The following is a 17,773-nucleotide window of genomic DNA, read 5'->3' as shown; positions in this document are numbered from 1 at the left end:
AAACTGTGCAAAATGTATGTTTTGTTGTTTTTTTCTCTGCTTTGTTTTCCCCATCTTTCTCCCTATCTCACTTTCTCTGTATCTCCCCTTTTCATTTCAGTGAAATTGGAGCGATTTGAAATTCCAATCAAAGTTCGCTTAAGCCCGGAGCCATGGACCCCTGAAACTGGTTTGGTAACTGATGCTTTCAAACTGAAAAGGAAGGAACTGAAGAATCATTACCTCAAAGACATTGAACGAATGTATGGGGGCAAATAAAATACTGTTCTCTTATTCACAGTTGCAGGGAAGGTGGCCTGATAGTTTTTCTGTTCTAGAGTTTTTAAGTTTTTAATTGAACTGTCTGTTAGAATGTAAAGTGAATCATTCTAAAAACATGGTAATTAAAACAAAAAATCAAAACTAATTAACATAGTTGTTGAATCTGCTTTAACTTAGTTTTGCTTAGTTCTAGTGAAGCTGACATTGAAAAGTTATTTCCCTTTAGTTGTGTTAATTCTAGAGCAGAAACTGTTTTTAAAAATTAGCCTAAGATACATGTTTTCATAAAGAAAAATAATGTTTAACAATAAATTGGAGTTGAAGTAAATGTAGTTTGAGGAAATTTGCAGCTCCCAATGTCTTCCTAGTTCAGAAGTTTTAAATATTAAGCATGACAAAATATATGTATTAACACTACTCAAAACAGAAGTGCTTCAGGGCTTTAAATTTTTCTTTTAACCAGTTACCGGTTTGGTTTTGTTTTGGTTTGGTACCGGGAATCGAGCTCAGGACTTGTGCTTCCCAAACAGGCATTGTGCCACTGAGCTACATCCCCGGCCCCTTAAACAGTATCTTCAAGGGAAAATTCAATCGTAGTACGATATATGAGGTCAAATAATACCTTAGAAAGTGTCATTTTAACATCGTAATTATTGCATAGGTTAGACATAGAAACATTAAGATATTGTGAAGAATTACAGTGCCTAAAGTAAGAATAAAACAGCATATACATACCAAAAATATTTAGTTATATATTTGAAGGAAATTTGAACTGGTGTTTGAAATATTGAGATATAAAATCAGTGATGATAATTGTTTGAATGACCTAAAAGGAAATTACATTTTAAAAAATGCTGAAAATTGCCTTTCTGTGTTCAAAATGAAAGACTTATATCGAATAAAATGATGGAATAGTTATTCAAAAATTTAACAATAAACATTTTCTGTTAGAAAAAGTGATAAAATTGTAAGTGGAGTTATGTCCCTTACATAGCACTAAACCTTGGAAGCAGATTTGGACAAATTACATTTGTAATTTATGATCTGATTGTTGTTGATGATTTGACCCTTGATCAATTGTTTGCATTTCAGAAAGCTTTTCATTTTGCTTTAATTTTAGCAAAGCGGGTTATGATAAATAACTTCCCAATTTCTTGTTCAAACCTACGGGTGATTAATTCTTTTGGATGAGATTTGGGAAGTCAAAGGGAAAAAAAACACTGTTACGTTTTCCTGTTTGTGAAGAGTTTAGAAACTGGAAATGATAGATTTGGTAGAAGGACAGAGTTACTTGATAAGGGACTTAGTTTATGCAGTAGCTTGGAGTGTGGGTTTCTTTTTAAACCTTTAAAATCTGGAATTCACACTTGAACAATAGTTACTATGAAAAACAAAAAATTTTAATACTGTTATTCTTTGCACTATATATATGTATGTGTGTTTATCTTACATTGCTTTGTACAGATGTGGGCCACCACTGCCACAAAATAAATTGTTTTTGTTCTAAAATATTTATGAAGCAAATATTTAAATGTTATGTATATGGTGGTAATAAGGAAAAAATCATCTGGTATTATAAGCAAGAATGAAGGTTTTTATAAAGATTTTTGTTTGGTGTTCTACAAAGTAACATTCTGGGCAAGTTTTCCCAGAAGTTATATATGATTATTCTGACTCTTCCAAACTTGCCTTTCAAGAGTGAATAACCATTATTATCAAGTAGACTACTATTTACCTTCTACTATTTCTGGCCCACTGTTTATCCATTAAGGATTATTTTTCTTAGACTCTTCAAACGTGTGACTCCTCTTTCCATTTGAAATGGTGATTTTTAAATGTGTGAGTGCATGCATACTATATTATCTTAGATATTTGCACCCCTACCCACCCCTATATCCTGAAAGCTGGAACACTGCCAACTAATCTATTGAATAAGTCCATTAGAAATATGTAATTAACAATTAAGGTTGGGTGCTGCTAATTATTTGCAAAAATCCAAATATTGTTAAGGGACCAGGGAGATGCCACTACCCCCTAATTTTTCATCAAAAATATGTGTTTATGTAAATGGAAATATTTCCATATTCATAGTGACTTTTTAAGTATTTAAACCTAAAGATTTTGATCTCACGTTTTTATACCTGTTCAAATCATTCGCAGTTATTACGTCAGCCATCAAATAAAGTTGTACTTAATAAATATACTACAAGTATATACATTTCTGAATCAAACACTTGTGGTCTTTGCTTTAATTACACAAACATATCTTGCCTCTTTGATATTTGTGTTAATTTTCTTTTTCTCCTGGAATGGAGGTATAACTGTATGGCTTTTCAGAGCTGGAAAAGTCAGAAATTAAGGAGGGTAATGTTCACAGAGACTGATTAGTAATTCCTTGCCTATATTTTCCTGGTAGCATATGACAAATGTATTTCAGTTAACAAAATGAGAACAGTTTAAAGATTGTGTAGTGTTTCAAATTTGGAGGGAAATTTTTAAATTTTTGAATGTAGTTGCATATTATAATGTATTCATATATGTATGTTCTGTTAAAATGCACGATTTCAAGGATTGTTATTTAGACTTTGTGTTTATTCTTGATGAAAAGCTTTCTTCTTGTTTTTAAGTTTGCACTTGAGTCTTATGAAATAAATTCACCCATGTTATCAAATCCAATTTGTACTTATTTTTGTATCGAGATAAAATCTATAAAGGTTAACCAAACTTTGAACAATAAAATTTCTAAAATACCTATTTTAAGATTTATAGAATTATAGTGAATTACCCCAGCCTAAATCCCATTAATTAGACTATTTGAACCTAAAGTGATATTAATGCAGTCAATAGTGTAGAACCCCTTCGTAAAACTGACATTGTGGGACAATTCATAGGCTATTTATGTGTATTATTGGTAGGTCTAAAAGTAACTATTACTTTTAGACTACTGAATAGGGAGAAGTTAATTTATGTATTATATAGAAATATACATAAAATGATGTTAAGAGCTCAGGAAGGAACCATATTATTTCAGTTTGTTCCTTGATTTCGCTGTTGCTAGTTTTATTGATTTTGGGCAAGTTAACATCCAAAAGTTGCATTTCTCCTTTTGGAAAAATGGAGTTGATTTATAATATATCTACCTTACAGGGTTGCTTGTTTTGGTTAAAATGAAGTAGTCTTTGTAAAGTGTTTAGAACAATAGCTTATGTTAGCTGCCATTGTCATCATTATGTCCAGACAGTGGTCATCAGTCACATTTTTAAAGTATTGTCTAGCACATTCAAAGTTTTAAATAATCCCCTGTCTGAGATGTTGTGAAAAGAATTCTAGATTTAGAAATCAAGGGAGCTGGACTCATTCTGTCACTATAACTATTGGCAAATCTCTTACCTACTCCTCCTTGATTTCATCTCCATTAAAAAAACTGTACTCTACAAAAGATGCCCTTGGGGGCTGGGGATTTAGCTCAGTGGCATAAGCACCTGCCTTGCAAGCAGGCAGGTGAGTTCAATCCTTGGTACTGACAAAACAAAAAGATGCCCTTTGCATAAAGAGAAACACAAATGAGAGTAGAGAATGTAATAATCTCTAAGATCCATCATGTCTAGTTTTCAGATTCTCATTATTTTTAAAATTAAGTTTATTGGTACATTCTAGGTATACATAATACATACATGTTAGGTACACATTTATTATAGGGGATTTGTACCTGTACATAATGTGATTCTTTTTTCCCATCCCCTACTCTCCCTTCACAACCCCTTTCCCTCCTTATTTATAAAAGTTTTATTTGCATTTTTTCTTTTCCCTTCCTTCCTTCCTGTCCCTGTCCCCCACCTCTCCCTAGTTCTCCTTCCCATTTGAAAATTTTCTTCCTGTTTTCAAATTCTGATATTATTGTCCCAAGTTGACTTTTTAGTGGTGTGCTAGATCCCAAGTCTCCCATAAGGATCTGTATCTATATATTATGTCATCTCAAGGAGCAAGAATTCTACAAGATATAAGGAATCCATTACTTTCATTTTATTTATTTATTTATTTTTGAGACAGGATCTCACTATGTAGTTTGTGCTGGACTTGAACTCATAGCAAACCTCCTGCTACAGCCTCCTGAGTGCCGGGATTACAGTCATGTGTAGCCATGCCCAGCTTATGTTTAATTTGAAATGAGAGTTGTTCATGCCTAATATAAAGCAGTGCTTGTAAGCTTTTCTATTCTGTGACCCACAGTTGTATGCACATACTTGTGAGTATGTAAAAACCATTTTGTAAATATGTTTTTGTGAAGACAAAAAAAATATCAGTAATGAGATGTACATTGATTTTGTGTATCATTTATGTGGTTGTCACCTACTAAATTGATTGATGATACTGTAAAATAGTGCTGATAGAACTTTCCATAAAGTTGAAAATGTTCTGTATCCATCAACACGTGGCTATTGAGTACATGAAATGTTAGTATGACTAAATTTTTAATCATATTACATACTAAATTTTTAATTTTATTTCTATATTTACTACCATAGCTATAGAAAAATGACAAGCCACAGGTTGAATGTCTATGAAAGGTAACTATCCTGCACTCTTCTCATTTCCTGTTTCTGAGGCTACCACTTTTGTAGTTGACTGTTTCTGTGTTTACTATCTTTACATCTGAATAATATGCTTGTGTTACGCATCTTGATTTTGTCACTGTTGACTTCTCACTACACACAGGCACACCTGTCATCTGCCCAATGTAGATAGATGTGCAGTTAGAGCAGTGAGTCCTTACGATATAACTGTTATTCTGTTATTAAATGTTTAATAAGGAACTATATTTGATTTTCCTTTTCTGTGCTTTTAACCCCATGGAGCTATCTATCTTCCATATCTATCTTCAATAATTATCTTCCATTTGCTTTGTTTTCAATGTATCAACAATTCATCCCCAGATCATCACCAATCATGTATATCTTCAGCTGTAGAGCAACAACCTATGTGGATTTCATCCCCAGCGACCCACACCCCTCAAAAAGATAACAAAGTTCTAACAGTTTCATCTGAAATAAATTATTTTTATAACCTTCTGATCTATGTTAGTCTAGAATATTTGCCCTACTTTTTTTGTTACAAGGCTATTTCCTCAGAGTCTACCTTCATCATCGTCCTGAAATTTTCCCTTATGTTTTAATTACTTCTATCCCTTGTATTTTTCTTACTTGGATGATTCTTTCTATTAAAACATATCCTGAAGTAGAATTAATTTTTAAGCCTTAATTGATAGTTTGGTTGGGCATAGAATTTAAAATTTCCTCTCCATGTTAAAAGCAGTATTTCATTGTCATTCAGCTTTCTGTGTCCTCTCCCCAGCAAGTTGGAATGCAATCTTCCATTCTGTTACACTTCTGTACTCCCTGATATCTCAAACTCCTTCCCAGAAGTGCTGTAATCATGCTCTACTTAGGAATCACATGGCAAAGTTAACAACATGACACTTAAGAAGTTTTTCTGGGTTACCTCTTGTTTAATTGTGGTACATGCCATCAGCAAACAAAAGAAAGTCTAATCTATCATCACTGGCCAAGAGGCTACAGGAGACAGTTAGAAAATGATACTTGAACTAAACACTGTATGTAGGAATTGGAAAAGACAGGACCCATTTTATGCTTCAGCTGTCTGGGAAGGTTTTTTTGAAGGTCTCTGAGCCTAACTTTGAAGCTGAAAAAAGTGACTTTCACAAAATTATAGCTGATAAGAAAGTATGCATTTGTCTTTAGCTGCATCACCTCTGGGCCCCATCAGCTTTCAAGGACCAAATAGGGTGAAACAACAGGAACCTCGTGGGTCATAAGCTTGAGGTTCTAGACTAAGATTTCTAGGAGATTCCACATTTGCCTGATATACTCGATGTCTTCAGCTCTTGGGGTGGCAGAGCTCCCTGGCAGGTTACCTTATCCATTTATCACGGGAATCCATCTGTGTTACTGATGTGTGCTAAATTGGGAAAACTGTTGGAAAGCACTATTTTAGATGTGCTTTTCTTCTTGGAGAGTAGTGGTAACATATGATCTGCATAATTTGTTTTTCTGTCTGCCATGCCAAGCAGATTGTCAACTCTGTGAAGTTAGTAGACACTGTACGAGTCTCTTTCACTGTTAATTCTCCAGTGCCTGCCATTGTACTTGACACCTAGTGAACAAAGAAAGGAAGTCTTAAGGGTTTTTTTTTTTTTTTTTTTTTTTTTTTTTGTCTTTTTGAGACAGGGTCTCACTATGCAGTTCAGGTTGGCCTTGAGCTCACTCTGTAGCCCAGGCTGGTCTCAAACTTGTAACAGTCCTCCTGCCTCAGTCTTCTGAGTGCTGGAATTACAGATGTGTCAGCATACCTGGGTAGGAAATCTGACTCTTAAAGGATAAGTAAAATTTGAGTAACCTGGAAAGGACAAGGACTTGCAGAGAAATTAACAATGTGAATAGACATACACATAGTCATGGTGTGTGCCAAACAATTTGCAAAACAGCTGAGGGACCCAGAATTGTTCATGTTTTGAGGCAATAGGAAATTATCAGACCATATCGTACCTATTCAACATAATGCTGGTGGAATAATGAGCCACTGAAGCATTACTGACCAAGAACAAAGTGAAATTTAAAAGAAATAGATGGTAGATGACACAACTGGTCTTGATTTTTCTCTTAGCATCTATTTTCAAGTCAGGCTCTGTATCTGATAGCTTGGACCCCAGAATAAAACCCCAGGAAGCAAGAAATTAAAATTTGGGGAGCAAAGGCTTTATTTTAGGCCAGGCCTTGCCACGCAATCACCAGGAGCCAATTTGCACGCCTCACAGCTGGGGAATTTGCATGCCTCACAGCTGAGGAATTAGGCTTTTAAAGCTGAAAACCACAGGAATGTTGTAACCGCTGACACAGGTAGCATCTGGGCTTTACAGAACTTCCTGTAATTTCCTTGTAGTTAAGCATTTCTTAAAGAACAGCACATTTTATTACAGATAGCCAGATGAGGGGGAGGGGAGGGGTTACAGGAAACTGATACCTAAGGCTTTTACAGCTTTCTCAGGAAATTGAAACTTAACCTAGAAAGATAGGAAGGGAGGGGGGGGGGCTGAGTGTCGCATACAGAACAGAAATGAGGTGCAATGATTAAAACTAGGTTACAACACTGTATACTTAATGTGGGAACAATTTCCTTCATGGGCGCTGATTCCAATAATTCCTAAATATTTCTATACCATTTTCCAGCTCAGAAATCCTTATAGAAACTCCTGGATCCCCTAAGGAAAAGAGCACTATGCCATCCCTCTTGATACTGGAATGAGAGAAAATGAATCCTGCTCTCCCTCCCACATACTCAAGCTTATATCAATTGTTATATTCTCAGGGAAGCCTCCCCTGAGCTCCCTGAGATTGAATTAAATGCCTGTCTACCAGTTCTATAGCACTATATGCTTGTTAGTAATGAAATGACTACAGGTGACAGTAGTGGGCATTTAATATGTTCCAGGCACAATGCTAATTAGTTTAGAAGCACTACTTATTCAATCCCTGCAATAGATCCTATGGTAAGCACTTACTATTTCCATTTTGCAGATTAAAACACTGAAGCACGGGGAAGTTGAATAATTTTGCTCTAGGTAGTAGCTGGTAGATAGCCAAAGCAGCGCTTAAGCAGGTCCATATGAGGTTGGAACTATTTAAGCACTGTGCTCCACTATTGACTTCTCAAAGAATGTTAACCACACCTTGTTGCAATAATCTAGCTGAAGCCTACCTTGCCCTTGCTCTGTCAATAGCAATCAAGTCACCAAATCTCATCTTGCTCCCAGCACCTAACAGGATGTAACCCAGAAACACAAAAAACTTTAAGGCTGCAAAATATTCTCAAGGAAGAGCACTGAAAACCTCAGGCTACCACCAGATGGTGCTGTGGGAAACCTAGAGAAAGGTGCCCTCAGGGACTCTTCCATTCTCATTCCTTTCCCATAGAATGCCCAAGTCTCCGCATAGTTTTCTTTCCTCATCCTGAGAACACTGAGTACGGGTGACAGAAACACTTCCAAGGGAATGATGCAGGAATCTAAAAAGGCTTGACACTTTTATTTATGAGCCTATGTCTTGGCCTCAAAGGCCCAAAAGGAAGGTTGACCTTACTTCACCTTTTTAGAATCATGTACCTTTTTCAAAGATCTCCAAGTTCTTTTCTGGTCCATGGAACCGTGAAAACACTAAAAATAAATGTAGAATTTCCCAAAGTGCTGAAGGAGCCTGTGCTCTGAAATGGAAAGAGATTTGGATTCTGATGTTCATATCATTAACTAGTGGGAGAACTCAAGCAAGACACTTCTGTGGCCCTCAGTATCCTGAGCTCTAAAATAATAGGATTGGATGAGACTGTATTTGATTTTTTTTGCTACCCCCTCTATACAACATTGGACAACAGCATTATAACACCATAATAATAAAAGCTCATGGGGCAGCAAAGCTCATCTTGGCCACAAATGAACTGCATTACTTCGGGCAAGTTACTTAACCTCTCACTATGTACCTTAGTTTCCTCATCTGTATAATGAGAATGTTATCATACCTGCCTCACAGAGTTATCATAAAGGTTAAATGAGATTATTACATGGGAAGTGCTTAACACAGTGTTTGGAAAACATAAATTTTCAGTAAAAGCTGTTAACATATAGACTTGGCTGTTAGCTTTTAGCAAATTTCTGATATTTGAATAGTTATCAAATTAGTCATCAGAATTAGGGGTGGGTAAGAAACAAGACACACCCAGGCCTTGTCTTTTTCTAGGGGTAAATGCAATTCACATGTACAAAGCTAACTAAGTGACTGAAGCAGAGCTCTGTAAAAGTAATTACAAACAATTGGAATCCTCATGTTATTCATAAAAGTATGAAAAAATTCAATCACTTTGGAAAAAAGTGTTGTCAGATTCTTATAAAAATCAGCTACATCTTTCCTACAATCTAGAACTTCCACTCCTAGGTATTTATCCAAGTAAAAAGAAAATATACGTCCACAAAAAAATTTGTGTAAGAACACTATAGCAGCTTAACTTTTAATAAAAGTTAAAACTGCAAACAGCTCAAGCATGTATCAGTAAAATAATGCATAAAAAAACTGTGGTATAGTCATTTATTGGAGTATTATTAGCCAACAGGAGAAAAGAATTACTGATAACTGTGAAGACATGAATAATTCTCAGAATGATTATGTTGAATGACTGGAGATTCGGCTCAGTAGTAAACCAGTTGCCTAGCATGTGCAAAGCCCTGGGTTCAATCCCCAACACTGCAAAACACACACACGCACAAAGGCACACACACACACACACACACACACACACACACACACACACACATCATACACAGTACGTGAGCCTGAGGAAAAGTCTTACTTTAAAAAGTCTTACTTTAAAAAGTCTTACTTTTGATGGGAATGTAAATAAATGCAATTGCTTTGGAAAGAAGTATGAACTTTCCTCCAGAAGTAAAATAGATCTATAATACAATCCAGCTATTCCACTTCTGTATATATATCCAAAGACAATAAAATAAGTATTCCAAAGAGATACCTGCATGCTCATGTTTATCGCAACATTGTTTCCAGTGGCTAAGATATGAAATCAGTTTGAGTACCATCAACACATGAATGAAGAAAATGAAGCATTATTCAACCATAAAAAACTAAATCCTGTCAGTTGCAGCAAAATGGATGGAATTAGAGGGAAGCATGTAAATACAATGACACAGAAAGACAAGTACCATCTCTTTTCTCTTATAGATCAAAACTAAAACAAACAAGAGTCAACCTGAAAATAGAAGGGTGATTACTAGAGAATGCAAAGCATTACTAGGGACATAAAGAGGCTAGAATGGAAAGAGTGGTAGGATATGATCTGTGCACATTGTATACATGTATAGAACTATCACAGTGAATTCCATTACTATGTACAATTAATGTGTCAATAAAAATAACACATGATTTAAAAGAATTCAAACTAATGACTACATCTATTGTGAAGTTAAGGCAAAACTAATCAGTGATGGGAAAAATCAAAACAGTGGCTGCCTGTGGATGGAGAGTACTGCTTAGGAAGAGACAAAAGGAAATTTTTGCTAAGTGATAACAATATAATGTATCTTTGTGGAGACAATATTTGTCAAGCCTGAGAAACTGAATGATTAATATTTATGTATTTAATTATGTGCATATTTTGCCTCAAAATATAAAGAAGAATGATACTCTAGTGAATGACAGATACAGATAAATTGCCGCGGAGCAAACTTTACTGAATCAAATAATGGATAGACAGAAGATGGGTAAATCAAGTATAGGAAAGTATCATTGGTAGAATAAAGTGGTAGGAAGGTATGTGCTGTCAAATTCTTCCAGTTTTGCTGTATGTTCTAAATTTTACATAATAAATTTTCTTGGAAAAACATAACCCCAGTGTTTCACATCTCACAGAATGCTCTTTCTCAAACTTGGAATGCTTCATTGGAGGAAGGTAGTCTGAGACCTAGGTAAATGTTTCCTAAACACTTATTATATGCCAAATGCTATTCCAGGCAAAGTCAAAAATACAAAGAGAGTAAAGACAGTACCTGTCTTCCAAAGGACTGTAGGGATCATCTGATGAGAATGTCACTGTCATTCTATACTATGGAATTGCGAAGGAGAGTGAGTGTTCACCTCATTGAGAAAGTGCTACAGACATAAAGTATTTATTATTGCTGTAATATGGCTGGAAGAGATCATTATGCCAGGACACAGAAAACTGAAGAGCAAGCTGAATGAGGTGGCACATTCCTGTAGTCTCACCACTCAGGAGGCTGAGACAGGATGTTCTTTGCCAGGTCAAGACCAGCCTGGGCTACAAAGTGTGGCCAAGGCCAGCCTGAACTGCTTAGTGAGACCCTGTCTCAAAATGACCAAAAAAAAAAAAAAAAAAAAGAAAGAAAGAAAGAAAAGAAATAAAACTGAACAGCACACAAAAGAGATTATATAGTAGTCAAATGGAGCCATTCATACAGCTACATATAGACCCAGTTACATGGGAGCTGCAGTGGAAGCATCACTTGAATCCACAAATTCAACATAGCAAGACTCCACTTCAAAAATATAAATAGGCTGATCCAAATAGTGACAGTATTAGGAATTTTCTGTGGAAAAATGACAGCTATGTTACCATATGGAGATTGGTAGGCAACAAAGTTTTCATGTGCCTGAAAGCACTGGAAGCAGAAGGAGGCATCCATATGGAAACGACCCAGTTTCCCTGAAGCTGAATATCATGTCTTGGTTTGATCTTCTGTGTAGTGGTAAGCTACTAATCTGTGCCACTTTCCTAATTCTCTGCTCCATTATGTAGTGCTCCTCAAAGGATGCACTGGTTATTTTTTTTTTTCTGGTACCGGGGATCGAACTCACATCCACATGCTTGCAAGGCAGGCACTTATGCTGCTGAGCTAAATCCCCAGCCCCCACTGGTTATTTTTGTCTATTCTGATTGTTTATTAGTCCATTATGGTTGGTCAGTGCTGAAGATATACTGCTGTTAAATATTTTTATTTTCTTTTATTTATTTTTGGTACCAGGAATCAATCTCACAACTTTGTACTTGCCAGGCAGGCTCTGTTCCTGGCCCCTGTTAAATATTTTAATATCACCCCTGCCCACCTTATAGGTTTGTTTCCTGGTTACTGAATATAATGTATGTAATATGCCTCGCACAAGCTGGGCAGTTGATAAATAAGATCAGGGATGATAGTTAATGCTCCAGCATGTAGCCTGGATACAGGGAAATCTCATCACCAGGCCACCAACATCTCCAAAATGTCTCTAGGGCAGGTACTTGAAATCTCTAAGACCCATTCCCACCCACAGATCTTTATAAACTCCATGTCTTTTCCCATATTGTGCATATTTCCATGAAACAACTGCGAAGATCCAGCTTAACCTAGAATCTTTATTTAGTTTCATATATCCTTTGAGGATGGACCTGATGTGGCTTGTGGCAAGCTACACCTTGAAGATGGCACTGGTAAGAGCTGGCAGGGTAAGTTGCAACAGAGCAAAAGACTGAGCTCAGACCATGTAGGATCTTCCTTTCTTCACACAAAGCTTTGGACTCTAGTATAGGATCATAATTTTTTTCAAATCAAAATTTCTGTCTGGTTTCCTTGCCCACTATTTACCTGGCTCCAGGCCCTGACAATCTCTTACTTGTAGAGAGACTTCACAAAGAGGTAGCTGTGAGTTATAAAGGCACGAACCATTCACTGAAGTGACTTGCTCACTGATGTGTCTCTAGGCCCCAGCACAGGGATTATCACAAAGTAATATTCCTTAGCCAATTGTTGAGGGAATGAATGAATCATTTTTTTTTTCATTTTTTCATTTTTAATTTAAAAAAACAGAATAAATGAATGTATCTCAATCTCTAACTGGTTCATTATGAAACTTTCTTGACATCCTTCAAAGACTACTATGGCTTTGCCAGCCTGCTGGACTCTAATAGTGCTTACCATTTGTACTCCTTCTTTGGTTAGTAGGTAAACAGTTCAATTCAATCAACTTCCATGGAACTGCAATATTGGCAGGAAGCACTCACAGTCTCAAGGAATGGTGAAAGCATTTCCTACTCCATTGCTTATCAATTGTACTTTCAAAACAAACTTGGCATCAGAACTTTTCCCAAGGCTCCTTGAAAATCTATACGATTCTGAATTACTTCCCCTTTGTCACCACATTTGATTACCATTCAATTATGATTCAAGTAAATGAATCCTAGATAATAAGCAGATGATTTTTCAATAGGTAAGGAGCAAGGGTGGAAGGAGGAAGGAATGGTGAGCAGGAATAAGAACCAATTCCTGTCTGATGGAGTGGCAGTTTTAACTGTGTCAGGGAAAGAGACTGGCATTTCAGCCATCCAAGGCTCTCCTGAGACTGAGACTTAAACGGATATCCAGAAACCCCTTGTGTAAAAAGAATCCCCACTCACTCCTGTTTTTTTCATTTTTGAGGGGTTTCCTAGTTACATTTTATGACTATTCTCCATTTCTGTTATCACCTCCTTATGCAAATATACTCTTCCTATGATAGTCTTCTATAAATTAATAATTTTCAGGCCAGGGATTTAGCTCAGCAGCTTAAGTGCCTGCTGGGCAAATGCTAGGTCGTGAGTTCAATCCCTGGTACAAGTATTAATAATAATAGTAATTTTCTTTATCTCTGGCAATTTATTTTAGTAAAATTAAAAATAGCCTTGTGTATGTTCATTACAGCAATATTTTTAAGGTAAAATTCTGTAAATAACAGAAACTTTATGATAAAGGCTAATTTAAATAAATGATGGATTCAATTTGGAATGCTGTATAGACAAGGAGATAATGTTATAGAAAAATAATGAGTGATATGGGGAAAGCTCACAGTGGTTAAGTGAGAAAAACAGAGGACAGCAAAAGGCATAGAGTACTGGAGGGTGACTCCAGGAATATGCCGTTTTTCCAAACTGGAAGAGGAGAGTCTATTGGTGATGACTTAAGATTTGGCTCCATTGAAAAAGCAATGAGCAGCAACTAGGTTTCTGAAGTGATAGAGGTGTTGGAAGGTAATTATTCTATCCAAAGTATGATGGACTACCTTGCAGGAGGGGAGATCTGCCAAGAGATTCTCAGTCTGCATAATTGACCCAAAATAATGAAAACATGGATTAAGCATGTGCAAATAAAACCAGAAATAAAGAAGTACAGGAATCTGTGACGCTAACAAGAAGAATCAGAGGTAGAGATTCAAATTTGACTAAATATATTCCCAGTACTAGGTGAAACCATGTAAGGAGACACTTTTAGACAAAATGGCTGAGGATTGAGTCTTTCAGGATTCCAAGAATTATTGGGAGCGGGAAGGAAATGGAGCCAGCAAGGACACTGAATTACATGTTAGATAGATAGAAAGAGAAACTTGAGAACACAATGCCATGAAAGCCAATGGTAGGACAGCTACACGAAGGAGTGAGGGATTGCTGATATCAAATTCATTCATGAGGTTAAAGAGGCAACTGTCAGAGACCCCTGAATTTGCCAGGAGGTCACTGGTACACATACAGAGAAGAGTTTTGCCAGAAAGCACTGTTATTTAAAAGGGAAAAAAGTAGAAATAGAGGGGCTCATGGATACAGACTTTTTAATTCTAATCTTGTTATGCTACTTAATTAATCTGAACCTAGTTTTTATATTTGAGAATAAAAATAATGCTACCAGTTTACAAGGTTTTTGAAAAGGATGAATTTAAATGATTACTCCTCAGATTATAGTAAGAAAGCTTTCTCTTCCCAAGTCCCTCAGTATTCTGCGATGTTGTCTAAAAGAAAAGAAGAGTATTTTAGTTCAACAGTCATATCATTAGATTGGTACTGCTTTGAAAAGTTTCCTGCTGTGGTCTTTGGTATTGCCAAGTCACTTTAACATTTTTCCCCAACCCCTCTGAGTTGAGGGCTTTGAAGCATTGGTCAGTTCCGCCTGGGAGACTCTAAAGCCAATGTAGTGGCTGTGAAGTTAGGCTGTGTTTGGTGCTGATCTTACTTCAATACAAAGAAGGCTGCAGGCCCTCTGATAGCAAGATAGTAAGCTATAGGTTGGCTGAGGCAGAGGTATCAGAAACCTTCAACTTAAAAATCCATGGCATTCAATTTGAATGGTTACCAGCTGAAAGGTCTTGAACAGCTTGCTTGGTTTTCAAACTGTGCATAAGGGCGTATACTTTGTTTCTTTCCTTTTCTCATTTGGCAACTATATACCACCAGACCTTACCAGCACTACTTCATTTTTTTTCCTACCTTATTATCTACACATCAACTTTTTCCTTTGTGAAGCCTGTTCTGTTTTCAATTAAATGTACTTTAACATAATTAATCTTTGTCTTAGTGCCTTGTTTTCCTCTAAAATAAAAAGTATTGCCGGTAAAAAATGACTGTCCCAGAAGCCATCAGCGCCTAACCCTATTAACACAGCTATTAACAAATAGCTGTGAGCCTGTCCAACTGGAAGTGAGGTAAGCCTATTTTCTAGAATAGGTTCTTTTCAGATCCTCAAACATCTAGAGAGTTACAGATCCTTAGTAATGCTCCTGTTGATCCTAATGGAAGAACTTGGTTTCAATTCTGGGAAGATGGAACTCCCAAAGAAAATAGCATCACATAATAGATAGTACACTCATGTGTGGGCTCCCTGAAAAAGTGTGGTAGGGTGTCAGCACAGGGATACTTCCTAGGAGCCTGACAGATAATCATCAAGTATTTTGGAACTCATGGAGGCCCACTCTGCATTGGTTTTTAAACAAGTACTTGACAATTCAGGCACCGAATTTGCCCTGAGCATCTTTAGAATAGGATGCTTTGCTCAGACAGGGATGGGAGTAGGACAGGAACACTAGAAAAAAGACAGGCCAAGATCCTTGTCTGTGCGAGTAGTTTGGACAAGATTTGGACAAATGAGTCTCTGCTGCTGGAAGGCATTTGAGGTTTTGCTTGAGTGTCCCAGGACAGGTCCTGTCTTTAGGGGGCCAGCTGCTGTATCTGGGCCAAAGCCAGGCCTGCAGGGCAGGTGGCCAGAAATTGGAAGGAATTCTCTTTTGCAGATCAGGGTTTTAGGCTTGGCCCCAGCAAGCTGCCCTGCCAGCCTCCGCTGCCTGGGGCCTCACACATTCAGAACCCCGCGCTTTCTCCTCCACCTTTTCTCTGGGCTCACTCCCACCCCTTGTTGCCATCTCCTCCCTCCACCAGCTGTCCCCTTCCCCCCAAGCCGCTAGACCGCCAAAGGCTGGGAAGAGGCAGCCTCAGGCCTGAGGGGGCGTGGTGAAAAAAGGGAGGAGAGTGAGGGTGAGGGGAGTGAGGGTGAGGGGATAAGGAGGCCTGGCTTCTGAACCCTCTGCCATTACCCGCCTACCCCAGAGGACGTTTTTGCCGCTGTCAGCTGTCACTATCGCAGTCTGCAGCCCACTTGTCCCAGCTTGCTTCCCCTGACCCAAGGGGAAGGTCAGCAGCGTCCTGGAGCAGCCTTGTCACTCTTCCACAGCCATGAATTGCAGCTACAGCCTATGGCTGCAAAGCCTATTGAAGCTCCTGCTGCTTGAGCTGCACCATCAGGGCAATGCCAGCGGCCTGGGTGCTGGCTCCAACCCGAGCATGGGCATGGGGGTTGTGCCTGACCCTTTCGGGAGCCGCAAGGTGACCACTGCCAAGGACGACAATCCTTATCTCTACATCCTGTTCATCATGATCTTCTACGCCTGCCTGACTGGAGGCCTAGTCCTGGCCTACACCCTCTCCCGCAAGCTCCTCAAGGCCAAGGAGTCATCCTGCACTGACCTGTCTCAGTGGGTCTCTGACAGCCTAGACTCTGACACCGAGACTGCTGCTGGTTTCCTGGCCGAAGGACGCCGACTAGGCCCTGAGATGCTACCTGACCTAGCCCAGGGTACAGAATGGGTCTAGAACCACAGCCCAGCTCTTTAGCTTGCTGGCTCATGCCATCCTTAGCTTGCTTATCTCTGGACGCGACTCCTGCCCTTTCTTCCCCTTCCAGGGTTCACCTCACCTGAGGGCCAGACAGTGATATGAGGTTAGGAGACCTTGTCTGGAAGGAGAACTCCTTACTCACTCCTGGCCAATTTTTCCCTCCTCTCCTCCCATACTACCACACCTAACCTGCACATCCAACTGCATTAAACTGCCTCTGCTCTCTTGTCTTCAGACATTCCTGACACCATGCTTGCCCTCTGGGAACCCCATCCAACACACCCAACGCTGGGCATTGAAATGAAGAACAGAACGAAGTCTATCAAAACTCTCATCTGTCTAACTAGCAGCTGCTTGGGGCGCGGGGGTGACAGGGACTGCTCACTCTGCAGAGCCAGTGGGCTTCCCATTATTGCCGGGTCAAGATTACTGCAGCAGATCCAGCTTCTTGTTGCCTTAGGGACAGAAACAGTGAAAACCAAGAGATCTCAGATATCTTTTCTCTCCTTTTGTCTTTCAGCAGGAGCTAGTTTGGCACCAAAACCAGTCTGGGGATGGAATAGACTTAATGGAGAAAGAAGGGGGAGGGAGCTTAATGGAAAGGGAAGATCCATGACCTCAAACTGTGTGGTTTCTTGCCCCATCAGTTGTCATTTCAACAATAACTTGACTGAGTTTTTGGAGCTTGACCAACTGCTGTGGGTAAGCACCACGAGTATATTACCCCAAAACTTCAAAGTTCTTTCCCTGTATGGATTCAATGGTTGTCACAGTGTCATCTCCATCCATGGAATATGAGAGTTTGAGGTCCCCTGCTCTGTAACCCTGGGGAATTTCAAAAGCGGGTAATAAATGTAGTTTTAACAATAACCTATGACTTTTCTCTCTAATCCCCCAGCCTTGAAAACTAGTTCTACATAAAGAGAAAATCTTTTTTTGTTTGTGGAAATGATATTTGGATTTGGGGGTTGAG

At 38.3% G+C, this 17,773-nt stretch overlaps 2 protein-coding genes across 5 annotated transcripts in view; both read left to right on the top strand.

The window, feature by feature from the left end:
• Acsl4 (acyl-CoA synthetase long chain family member 4) overlaps window positions 1–2,932 on the top strand; it is a 74,314-nt gene extending 71,382 nt beyond the window's left edge. For all 4 annotated transcript variants that reach the window (XM_063246270.1, XM_063246269.1, XM_063246268.1 and 1 more), the window contains one exon: window positions 101–2,932. In XM_063246270.1, coding sequence (XP_063102340.1) covers window positions 101–258 — 158 coding nt within the window. In that variant the 3' untranslated portion in view covers window positions 259–2,932. The remainder of the gene's footprint in view (window positions 1–100) is intronic.
• Window positions 2,933–16,359: 13,427 nt separating this feature from the next.
• Window positions 16,360–16,776, top strand: Kcne5 (potassium voltage-gated channel subfamily E regulatory subunit 5). The gene has a single exon (XM_003467612.1). It carries the CDS (start codon window positions 16,360–16,362, stop codon window positions 16,774–16,776), a length of 417 nt encoding a protein of 138 aa, XP_003467660.1.
• Window positions 16,777–17,773: the final 997 nt, after the last annotated feature.

This window comes from Cavia porcellus, unplaced genomic scaffold (assembly GCF_034190915.1).
Source record: "Cavia porcellus strain 051 isolate PalLab524CR breed Dunkin Hartley unplaced genomic scaffold, mCavPor4.1 scaffold_3, whole genome shotgun sequence".
Classification (NCBI taxonomy): Eukaryota; Metazoa; Chordata; class Mammalia; order Rodentia; family Caviidae; genus Cavia; species Cavia porcellus.
The sequence above is the reverse complement of the archived record's forward strand: the minus strand, read 5'-3'. Positions and strand labels throughout refer to the sequence as shown.